Source organism: Eleutherodactylus coqui, chromosome 1 (assembly GCF_035609145.1).
Source record: "Eleutherodactylus coqui strain aEleCoq1 chromosome 1, aEleCoq1.hap1, whole genome shotgun sequence".
NCBI lineage: Eukaryota > Metazoa > Chordata > Amphibia > Anura > Eleutherodactylidae > Eleutherodactylus > Eleutherodactylus coqui.
In genome coordinates this window covers 240,534,448-240,546,722 of record NC_089837.1, presented here as the reverse complement: position 1 = coordinate 240,546,722, position 12,275 = coordinate 240,534,448, and the positions used below count along the sequence as shown (strand labels likewise).

The 12,275-nt window shown below is 43.6% G+C and overlaps 1 protein-coding gene across 1 annotated transcript in view; it reads left to right on the top strand.

Annotated features, from left to right (window-relative positions):
- Window positions 1–12,275, top strand: part of HDAC2 (histone deacetylase 2) — a 45,946-nt gene that overhangs the window by 4,393 nt on the left and 29,278 nt on the right. The window contains exon 2 of the mRNA XM_066607158.1: window positions 9,052–9,164. Coding sequence (XP_066463255.1) covers window positions 9,052–9,164 — 113 coding nt within the window. The remainder of the gene's footprint in view (window positions 1–9,051; window positions 9,165–12,275) is intronic.

The window sequence follows — 12,275 nt, the reverse complement described above, 5'->3', positions numbered from 1 at the left end:
ATCCCGGAGGGGGGGGCCCGTCCTGGCTCGTCGGAGGAAGCTGAAAGCCTGCTGGGAGATGAGCCCGCTGCACAACAACAGAACAAAAAGGTAAGTATTAGGTTTTTATGCTTTAGCACGCCAAAAATCGTGGGGTCCCTGTGTCCATTGGGCAGACCAGGGAACAATGGCTGGTAAAGCATAAAAACCTTATTTGTGTCAGAACCCCTTTAACAGTTTATGCAAAGTGATCGCTCCGAACTGTCACTCACACTGCCGTTTGAGCAAATTTCGAGTGATCATCTTTCAGTGTAAATGGGGCTTTACTGTATTCAGCAGCAACACCTGATGATCGTCCCTTGGAAAATGGACTTGACTGGACAGACATATCTTGTAACACTGCAGACCCAACTATACTGGAAAGCACAGTCTGCCTTTCCATACCAGTGTATACACATACAGTGTCAGCCAAAAGTTTGGACACACTATTTCATTGCATTTTTTTATTTGCTATATTGTAGAGTTATAATGAAGACATAAAAACTATGAAGGAACACATGGGATGAAGTAGTAAATGAAAACTGTTTAATCAGAACATTTATAGTTTAGATTCTTCAAATTAGCTCCTTTTTGCCTCAATGACAGATTTACACACTCTTGGCATTCTCTCAAGTAAGCTCCAAAAGGTAGTCATCTTGAATGGTTTTCATACAACATGTATGCCTTGTCAAGAGTTAATTTGTGGAATTTCTTGCCTTCGTGTGCTTGAGACCATCAGTTGAGTTGTACAGTGGTCTGGTAGGTATACAGTCCCTATTTTGTGCTTGAGACCATCAGTTGGGTTGTACAGAGGTCGGGTAGATACACAGTATCTTCTTCATGTGCTTGAGACCATCAGTTGTGTTGTACAGAGGTCGGGTAGGTACACAGTCCTATGTAGTGATTAGCCCTATTCAACTACAGTTCTACACTATAACCAGAAGCATTCAGCTAAGTAAAGAGAACAATACTGCATCGTTACTTTGAAGGCATCCTAAAGTGCAGTCATGAAAACCACCAAAACTATGATGAAACTGGCTCTCAGGAGGACTGCCTCAGGAAGGAAGAGTTACCTCTGCTACAGAAGAGAAGTTCATTGAGTTGGCAGCCTCAGAAACCGCAAATTACTAGTACCTCAAATGCTTGAGACCATCAGTTGTGTTGTACAGAGGTTGGGTAGGTACACAGTATCTTCTTCATGTGCTTGAGACCATCAGTTGTGTTGTGTTGTACAGAGGTTGGGTAGGTACACAGTATCTTCTTCATGTGCTTGAGACCATCAGTTGTGTTGTACAGAGGTCGGGTAGGTATACAGTCCCTACTTTGTGTTTGAGACCATCAGTTGAGTTGTACAGAGGTCGGGGAGATACACAGTATCTTCTTCATGTGCTTGAGACCATCAGTTGAGTTGTACAGAGGTCGGTAGGTACACAGTTTCTTCTTCATGTGTTTGAGACCATCAATTGAGTTGTACAGAGGTCGGTAGGTACACAGTTTCTTCTTCATGTGCTTGAGACCATCAGTTGTGTTGTACAGAGGTCAGGTAGGTATACAGTCCCTACTTTGTGTTTGAGACCATCAGTTGAGTTGTACAGAGGTCGGTAGGTACACAGTATCTTCTTCATGTGTTTGAGACCATCAGTTGAGTTGTACAGAGGTCGGTAGGTACACAGTTTCTTCTTCATGTGCTTGAGACCATCAGTTGTGTTGTACAGAGGTCAGGTAGGTATACAGTCCCTACTTTGTGTTTGAGACCATCAGTTGTGTTGTACAGAGGTCGGTAGGTATACAGTCCCTACTTTGTGTTTGAGACCATCAGTTGAATTGTACAGAGGTCGGGTAGATACACAGTATCTTCATCATGTGTTTGAGGCCATCAGTTGAGTTGTACAGAGGTCGGTAGGTACACAGTTTCTTCTTCATGTGCTTGAGACCATCAGTTGTGTTGTACAGAGGTCAGGTAGGTATACAGTCCCTACTTTGTACAACTCAACTGATGGTCTCAAACACAAAGTAGGGACTGTATACCTACCCGACCTCTGTACAACACAACTGATCGTCTCAAGCACATGAAGAAGAAACTGTGTACCTACCGACCTCTGTACAACTCAACTGATGGTCTCAAACACAGAGGTCGGTAGGTACACAGTTTCTTCTTCATGTGCTTGAGACCATCAGTTGTGTTCTACAGAGGTCGGGTAGGTATACAGTCCCTACTTTGTGTTTGAGACCATCAGTTAAGTTGTACAGAGGTCGGTAGGTACACAGTATCTTCTTCATGTGTTTGAGACCATCAGTTGAGTTGTACAGAGGTCGATAGGTACACAGTATCTTCATGTGCTTGAGACCATCAGTTGTGTTGTACAGAGGTCGGTAGGTACACAGTTTCTTCATCATGTGTTTGAGACCATCAGTTGAGTTGTACAGAGGTCGGTAGGTACACAGTATCTTCTTCATGTGTTTGAGACCATCAGTTGAGTTGTACAGAGGTCGATAGGTACACAGTTTCTTCTTCATGTGCTTGAGACCATCAGTTGTGTTGTACAGAGGTTAGGTAGGTATACAGTCCCTACTTTGTGTTGGAGACCATCAGTTGAGTTGTACAGAGGTCGGGTAGGTACACAGTATCTTTATGTGCTTGAGACCATCAGTTGTGTTGTACAGAGGTCGGTAGGTACACAGTATCTTCTTCATGTGCTTGAGACCATCAGTTGAGTTGTACAGAGGTCGATAGGTACACAGTTTCTTCTTCATGTGCTTGAGACCATCAGTTGTGTTGTACAGAGGTCAGGTAGGTATACAGTCCCTACTTTGTGTTTGAGACCATCAGTTGAGTTGTACAGAGGTCGGTAGGTACACAGTATCTTCTTCATGTGTTTGAGACCATCAGTTGAGTTGTACAGAGGTCGGTAGGTACACAGTATCTTCTTCATGTGCTTGAGACCATCAGTTGTGTTCTACAGAGGTCGGGTAGGTATACAGTCCCTACTTTGTGTTTGAGACCATCAGTTAAGTTGTACAGAGGTCGGTAGGTACACAGTATCTTCTTCATGTGTTTGAGACCATCAGTTGAGTTGTACAGAGGTCGGTAGGTACACAGTTTCTTCTTCATGTGCTTGAGACCATCAGTTGTGTTCTACAGAGGTCGGGTAGGTATACAGTCCCTACTTTGTGTTTGAGACCATCAGTTAAGTTGTACAGAGGTCGGTAGGTACACAGTATCTTCTTCATGTGTTTGAGACCATCAGTTGAGTTGTACAGAGGTCGATAGGTACACAGTATCTTCATGTGCTTGAGACCATCAGTTGAGTTGTACAGAGGTCGGGTAGGTACACAGTATCTTTATGTGCTTGAGACCATCAGTTGAGTTGTACAGAGGTCGGTAGGTACACAGTTTCTTCATCATGTGTTTGAGACCATCAGTTGAGTTGTACAGAGGTCGGTAGGTACACAGTATCTTCTTCATGTGTTTGAGACCATCAGTTGAGTTGTACAGAGGTCGATAGGTACACAGTTTCTTCTTCATGTGCTTGAGACCATCAGTTGTGTTGTACAGAGGTTAGGTAGGTATACAGTCCCTACTTTGTGTTGGAGACCATCAGTTGAGTTGTACAGAGGTCGGGTAGGTACACAGTATCTTTATGTGCTTGAGACCATCAGTTGTGTTGTACAGAGGTCAGGTAGGTATACAGTCCCTACTTTGTGTTTGAGACCATCAGTTGAGTTGTACAGAGGTCGGTAGGTACACAGTATCTTCTTCATGTGTTTGAGACCATCAGTTGAGTTGTACAGAGGTCGGTAGGTACACAGTATCTTCTTCATGTGCTTGAGACCATCAGTTGTGTTGTACAGAGGTCGGGTAGGTACACAGTTTCTTCTTCATGTGCTTGAGACCATCAGTTGTGTTGTACAGAGGTCAGGTAGGTATACAGTCCCTACTTTGTGTTTGAGACCATCAGTTGAGTTGTACAGAGGTCGGTAGGTACACAGTATCTTCTTCATGTGTTTGAGACCATCAGTTGAGTTGTACAGAGGTCGGTAGGTACACAGTATCTTCTTCATGTGCTTGAGACCATCAGTTGTGTTGTACAGAGGTCGGGTAGGTACACAGTCCTATGTAGTGATTAGCCCTATTCAACTACAGTTCTACACTATAACCAGAAGCATTCAGCTAAGTAAAGAGAACAATACTGCATCGTTACTTTGAAGGCATCCTGAAGTGCAGTCATGAAAACCACCAAAACTATGATGAAACTGGCTCTCAGGAGGACTGCCTCAGGAAGGAAGAGTTACCTCTGCTACAGAAGAGAAGTTCATTGAGTTGGCAGCCTCAGAAACCGCAAATTACTAGCACCTCAAATTAGAGCCCACATAAATGCTTCGGAGATCAACTACCAGACACATCTCAACATCAACTTTTAGGAGGAGACTGTGAGAATCGGGCCTTTATGATCAAATTGCTGAAAAAAGTGTCAACTGATGAACATCAACCAGCGATTTGCTTAACCCAAGAAACACAAGGAAAGGACTTTAGACCAGTGGAAATCTGTACTTTAGTCTGAGTCAAAATTTTAGATTTTTAGTTCCAACCACCATGTCATGTGATGCAGAAGAGGTGAGCGGACGATTTCTGTCTGTGGTTCCCACCGTGAGGCATGAAGGAGGAGGCTTGAGGGGGCTTTGTTGGTGATTTATTCAAAATTTAAACAGTGTGTAGAACAAAGTGTGGCGGTGCATACGCACACCGCCAGCCGTGTCATATGACGCTGACGGCGGGTCATGTGACACTGCCGGCGCGTCATACACTGTACTTCGCATGCACGCCAGAGCATCATGTGGGACTTCGCACAGCGGATCCGGAGGTGAGTATGGGGTATTTGGGGGGCGCCGTGACGGACTCCGCTGCGGTATTTTGCTTGCGGAGCCCGTCACGGCCGTGTGCATAAGGCCTAAAACAGGTTTAGAGGCAAAAAGCCTCTTCAGTTAAGCTGGGGTAAGACCAGCACAACCACCATAGCCTTCTGTAGTGACCTGCAATCCCACCATTATTTATTTTTCTACAGGGCAATGACCCCAAACACACCTCCAGGCTATGTAAGGGCTCATTGCCCAAGGAGAGTGATGAGTGCTACAACAGATAACATGGCCTCCACAATCGCCCAACCTGAACTCAGTTGAGATTGTTTGGGATGACTGCAAAGCGAAAGAAAAGAACTTCTGGGAACTCCTTCAAGACTGTTGGAAAATTTATAGAATGATAGTTAGAAGGAACCTCCAGGGTCATCGGGTCCAACCCCCTGCTCAGTGTAGGATTCACTAAATCATCCCAGACAGATATTTGTCCAGCCTTTGTTTGAACACTTCCATTGAAGGAGAACTCCCCACCTCCAGTGGTAACCTGTTCCACTCATTGATCACCCTCACTGTCAGAAAGTTTTTTTTTCTAAAAGCAGAAAACCATTCCAGGTGACTACCTTATGAAGCTCACTGAGAATGTCAAGAGTTGCCAAAGTTGTCATCAAAGCAAAAAGGGGGTGCTTTGTAGAACCTAAAATAAAAAAACATATTCTTGTTTAACACTTCTGGAATTAAGTAGTAAACAAATGTGTTCCTTCATTGTAGATTCATATTTGAATGAAAACTGTGTTGAAAATAATAAAAAAAGCATGGAATGAAAACAAGTGACTAGTACTGTACAGTGCAACGCGTGTGTATTGCAGTCCATTACAGATATTTCCCTTCCTTATCGATCTAGTCATAGCCTTGTCTAAAACTGCACCAATTCTTGAAAGCTGTCATATTGACTTTACTAAATTCTCCCTATATTGATTTGCGTACCCCTTAAACATCTAAGGGCAAGACTTCCAGATACTTTTACCAACACAAAGAACAACTGTCATTTCTGTACATGCGTGTTGGTACTCGGCTCTCTGCAGTGTGATCATAGTGGAATGTGAACCATGGAAAGTAAATTTCTGATTCAGTTTAGTGGGGTCTTCACCTCCACTTCTGACCCTGCTATGGACCTCTAACAGTCATTGACGGCATTGCGGGGGAAGGGGGAGGTCTGGCTATCTCCCTTCTCTGTCATGACCGATGCGCAGATGGGAGAGGGGGCTGGCATAGTCAACTCATGCAATGATGACACCGAGAGCGGGGCTGGAAGTCTCAATGCCACATGACCCAATGTTGGAACTGGTCTGGAAGTAGAGGCACCAGCAACTCCAAACTGGATCGGGTAAATATTTCCTTCACCCATAAATTGGGGGTAAGTTTAGAAATCTATGCACTGGAGCCCAACATGATCTATTGAACAGTAAACCGTTTTACCATGAAACAATGGGGCAGATTTGTTTTGACATATGTGCCAAACCCTGGTGAACATGCCATGCTCTAGCTTTTTGTTTGTTAAACATGTTTTCAACCTCATTTGGCACTTCAAGTGTCTAGAAAAGAGGACATGGCTGAGAGTGGAGTCCAAAACTGCGCCAAATTAAATAATGATGTGCAGCACAATTTTGGCACAAAATACTGGTCTAAAGTAACTAGGAAGGTGGTGTAAGTTAGAGAAGCATGAAACTGTATATACATAGGACAGTGTGTGCATATGTACTAACAAGATGAATGCCGATTGGCAAAATGGTGCATAATGCTCGATTCCTAAAACCAGCAGAGAAAACCAAATTGTGAATCATCCGTACCCCGTGTACACAAATGACAGTTATTCTTTGTGTTGGTAAAAGTGTCTGGAAGTCTTGCCCTTAGATGTTTAAGGGGTACGCAAATAAATATGGGGAGAATTTAGTAAAGTCATTCTGACCACTTTCAAGAATAGGTGCAGTTTTAGACAAGGCTAGGAGTCAATAAAAAAAAAAAAAAGGGAAATATGAAGAGTTTTTTCCTCTTGTGCTGCACATCAGTGTTAGGCTCAAATACTCCATCATAAAGTACATGTGAGAATGTAGTCTATGCTGGCATTGTGTTAGTGTGGACTCCAAATGTATACCTCCAATAGGTGACTGTCTCCCATTCTACTCCCACTTGCCACAGATGCTCGGCACTGCCTGGGCTGCCTCTCTCTGCCCACATCTTCAGCATTTGGCTTTGCATGGCTATCTATATTGGGGAGTCAAGACCTCAGCTGATGGTCCCTAAACAGTAGGCATCATTGTACATGGCGCTCTGTATGTCCAGCTAATGTCATGTGTTCCTTCCTGCCTAGACTTTTGTCATCTGGCAATGAACAGGCCATCAGGATTTAAAATGAGCCAAAGCTCCTACTCACTCTGAGAAGCAGAAATGACGTAGCGGTCTATATAATATGAGGCCAGTCGTTGAATTGGAGCTTCCCCAGGATAGCCAAGTAGTTTGACTTTGTGTTGTACCTGGCAGGGAGCAGCATGGGTTGTAAGATGTCATCTGGTTGGCTGTCTGCTCCAGCGGGAGTGTCTTTATATGGCGGGTGATGTTCCCTGTGACCGTTGCCACATATTTGCATCTATCACTCATAGACTCCTATAATCTACTGTGCTATGCCACCTGCCAGGAGCTTGAGCTTCTGTGTTCTGCCGTAGATTATACTCCTCCACGTTGAAAAAACCCGACATGGACAGTAAATACCCGTGTGAACATGTCTTAAGGCCTCATTCACACTCGTGCATATTGGTCACTATTTTGCATCTGTAAGCCAAAAACAACCTACAGAGAAATAGTGTGATGGAAAGATTTGCATCTCTTCTGTGTTTCGGATCATAGATACTGACTAAAGTACTGTCCTGTGAAAGGGGCCTAAGGGCTCCTCCAGCCTCTCCCCTGACAGCACCATAAGGAGGGGACCTCTTCCATTGGGTATAAAAGTCAGCACCTCTTCTCCCTCTCCTGTACCTTGGAGGGAGACTTCGCAGAACTCTGTTTTGGGAGCCCATCAGACTTTACTAATACAAGCCAAAACCAGGGCTGCAATACTTCTAATTTTTTGCTTTCCACGCTTATTTAGGTTGGCAGTTGATAAAAGCATGCCTTAATAATCCCAGTTCTCAATCGCTGTATGTGAATGAGGCAGAGCAGTCCAGTGGGCGTTCTGGACCGCCTGCTAGCAGCCTGTTCGGCCCCAAAGTCTGCTTCTCTCGCCCCTGACGTAGAGTGTAGCGCTGCTCTTGGCTTGCATTAGTAAAATCTAATCACAAGTTCCCTTTAAAAAGGAAGAAATAAATTCTTGATGACCTGTGAACTCTTTGGCTGTTCGGGACCAGCGGTTATGTCCGAGCGCCTCCAACTCTCTGGCATCAAGAGCTTGGGATCATGGGGTCTGCGGACAATCCTATCATGTAGACTGGAGCTGGGCTTGATTTCCTGCAGTTTGTGTGATGTGCCACTGGTGGGTGCTGACGGACCTGGGGTGGGGATGTAATTTTTTTTTCTACAGTCTATTGGACAGTTTTGGGGGGTTTTTTTGTTTCTTTTTACAATACCTAGTTTTCAATTAACCCTTTAAACTAGTTTTCTTTCCTGATGAACTCTTGATGACAGGGCCATTTCTTATTTCATTGTAAGATTGATATGTGAACATCCTGTATTTTTTGGAAGTGTTGGGCATCAGCTCTGCTTGAGTCAGATTTTCAGCTACTCATTGAAATCAATGCGAGCCGTTACAAGCGCTGGCCGCTACAGAGGTCGTTGTTTTTCCTGTGTTCACATTACAGTAATAATGACATTTCTGCGCCTGGTATGCTGTCACTTCATCTGGATAATAGCAGACGCACAATCGGTTGATCAGTTAGAGTCCCGTGCGGTGGACCGCAGCCGATCAACTAATGATGACCTATCCTGAGGATAGGTCATCATCACTAGTATTCTCCCTGGAAAACCCCTCGAAGTAGTAGTAATAAGCACTCTTCACACTTTGTGGAGAATAAACAGCAGCTTTGTTTGGATTTTTTAATGAAAGGTGTCCCATGTAGTAGTCTGTGGTGGATGGGCTGAGCAAGAGAAATTCTAAGACAAACACCTCAACTTTTTTTCTTCTCTAAATAGGCGACATTGGAAATTACTACTATGGACAAGGGCACCCCATGAAGCCGCATCGGATACGAATGACTCACAATTTGCTTCTGAACTATGGACTTTACAGAAAGATGGAAATATACGTGAGTCTATAAGAATATTCTGTACGGTCTTCTTCCAAATACTGTACTTGATAGTGCTTTGAATACAGAGCTTTTTCTGTCAGACAGTTATCAATCTGCTCAAACAGGAGCCCAGTTCTTTATTCCAGCACTCCCAGTCATTGTTATAAAGACTTGTATAAAGAGCCTAACATTGGCTTACAGGAATGCTGCCTTCCAATAGGTGGCGCTGCAGCGGTATTGTTCAATCTTCCTTATTTGCATATTGCAGCATGGGCAGTCACTGAGATATAATAAGAGCGAATGCTGATACAGCCATTTCCAGGTCTATAGTAAAAGTTTAGCTATAGTATACAGTTGTAGTATCTATTAAACGCCCTTAGGCTGGGTTCACACGGGGCGGATTTTCGTCGGAAATCTCGCGGTTTGGCCACAGCAAAAACCGCGAGATTTCCGCCGGGAGAACCGCCGCGGTTTAAGCCGCGGCGGCTTTGAAGCGGTCCGGCCGCATGCTTTTCCGTTGCGGCCGGCTCTCCCATAGAGGAGAGCGCGGCCGTAACATAAATAAACAAAAAACCGACTGTAAACAGACATGCTGCTGCTTTTGAAACCGCGGCTGCGGCCGCCGCAGCCGCGGTTTCAACCGGATTTACCGCAGCGGATTAGCCGTCCCGTGTGGACGAGGTTTCGGAAAAACCTTGTCCACATGGCTGGCTAATCCCGAGATTAGCGGGCGCGGGCGGTTTTGCCGCGGGCGGATCTGCTGCGGCAGAACCGCGGCAAATCCGCCCTGTGTGACCCCTGCCTTATGGGCCAACCACACCAGTTTGCTTGTATTAAAGAGCTCACTCACACGAGCATATTTAGCCCGCGTATTACATACATGTTTCTTGCGTGTGAAATACGCAGTACTAAAAGTCCATTAATTTACATAGGAGCAATGAGACTTGTGTCTTTCACTTGCGAAAGAAAAACCGCAGCATGTCTAATTTTGGCGCATGGTACACACCATTATCGTAATCCGGTCCATAAAATGCACAGTAAATAGACCTGTTTACTTACATAATACACAGCTAACTGTGCTTGACTTAATGAGCCTTTGAAGTGCAATGACAGCTCATTTCTAAACTGTAACCCTTCCATGACCAATGGCTACTGATAGTCCTGGTTACATTCTGCAGTTGTGGCGTGAACTGCAAAAAATGATGCAACTGTTTCGCCTATCATGACTATTTTCACTTGTCTTGGAGAGAAAAAAAAAGACATATGGAGCTTTCATTTACTTGATTGGTTTCATAAATTACAAGTTCTGGTAACCACATAATGCACTGGAAAACTTTACATTTAAAAGTGAGACAGAATGAAAGAAAAAAATCCCACTACCCCACTATGGGGCGATTTGTTTTTCTGGTGTGTTCACATTACAGTAATAATGACCTATTTATTCGGTGGGTCCGTACGATTATAGCTCTACCAAATTGATACAGTTTTTCTATGTAGCTATGTCACTAAGGCAGAAGGATCAGAGAAAAGATCCGGAAATAATCTTACCGGGTTGATCCTTTTAAAATATAACCTTTATTGATAACTAATTAAAATAAATGAGGCCTCCAAACAATAAGTGAGACAAACAACAAGCCACAACACACAACGCACAAAACGTGGGACCCAAAAGGGTCAGAAAAAGATGCTGGGATGATGTGATGCCAAACAACCACCAATCTCAAAGTAATTCACAACTACTTCTGGACGGAATTTGATGATTTAACGTTTCAAAGTCTTGTTGAAGTGCTGTGATAAAGAGCAATATCCTCCACCTAATAGCGTGGAGCAAGTGACCAATACGTTTTAAAGTACGCTTGGCCTAAATTGAGAGGACGAGACCTCCAGTGTACTTTCTATTACTTCATATGTACACTGCTGGTTACACAAACATGGTGGCTGAAAAAACGGTACCCAGCATTACCACTACTGCACTCTAATGATAAGCAGAAAGTCGTGGTAAATAACTAAATATCCTACAAAAAGGAGTAATTCGCAGGTATTGATGATGAAATACAAATATCTGAGATGATAATCGGTCGTTTGATATCGTTCAAACGCGATGTCGTTTGTAGGTTGTGGTTTGTTGTTTGTCTCACTTATTGTTTGGAGGCCTCATTTATTTTAATTAGTTATCAATAAAGGTTATATTTTAAAAGGATCAACCCAGTAAAACAGTTTTTCTATGTAGTACTACTTTAAAAAATGAAATACCTTTTTTCCTTTTTTTTTCCCTTTTAAATAGTTGCTTTCTGAAGCGATCTTCTGACCCCCTCAACTCCTTTTTATTTTTCCATTGATGCAATTGTGTGAGGGCTTATTTTTTTGAAAGTTGACATGTAGTTTTTATTGATACCATTTTGGGGTACCATATATACTTGAGTAGAAGCTGACTTTTTCAGCACATTTTTTATGCTGAAAAAGCCCCCCTCGGCTTATACTTGAGTGAGGTTCCCAGAAAAATCCCTGCCTGCTGAAAGGACTGTGTCTTTAAATGACAGCTGAGCGCTGCCTGTAATTGGTCACAGCGCTTAGCCAATCACAGGCAGCGCTTGGCCATTCATTAAATGGCCGAACACTGCCTGTGATTGGCTGAGTGCTGTGACCAATCACAGGCAGTGCTCGGCTGTTATTCAGTGAATGGCTGAGTGCTGCTGTGATTGGCTGAGTGCTCAGCCAATCAGACGCAGCCCTTTCAGCCTGCTGAAAGAACGTCATTACAGGGACGGAACCCAAGTGGCTAGACGTGCCTGAGCCCTGGCAGCGGTAGGGGAAGAGGTAAGTATGGATTTTTTTTTACTTCAACTAGGGGTGATTTTCAGGGAAGGGCCTTATATTTAAAGCCCTTCCCCAAAAATCACTGCGGGGGGTTCTGCTTATACTCAAGTCAATAAGTTTTCCCATTTTTTTGTGGTAAACTTCCTCGGCTTATATTCGGGTCAGCTTATACTCGAGTATTTACAGTACATGCATCTTTCTGATCACTTTTCTTTAAATTCTTTTTTTCTTGGAGATGGAGTGACCAAAAAGTGCTATGCTGGTTTTGCATCTATTTCTTTTTCCAATGGAGTTTACCACGCAGGATTAATA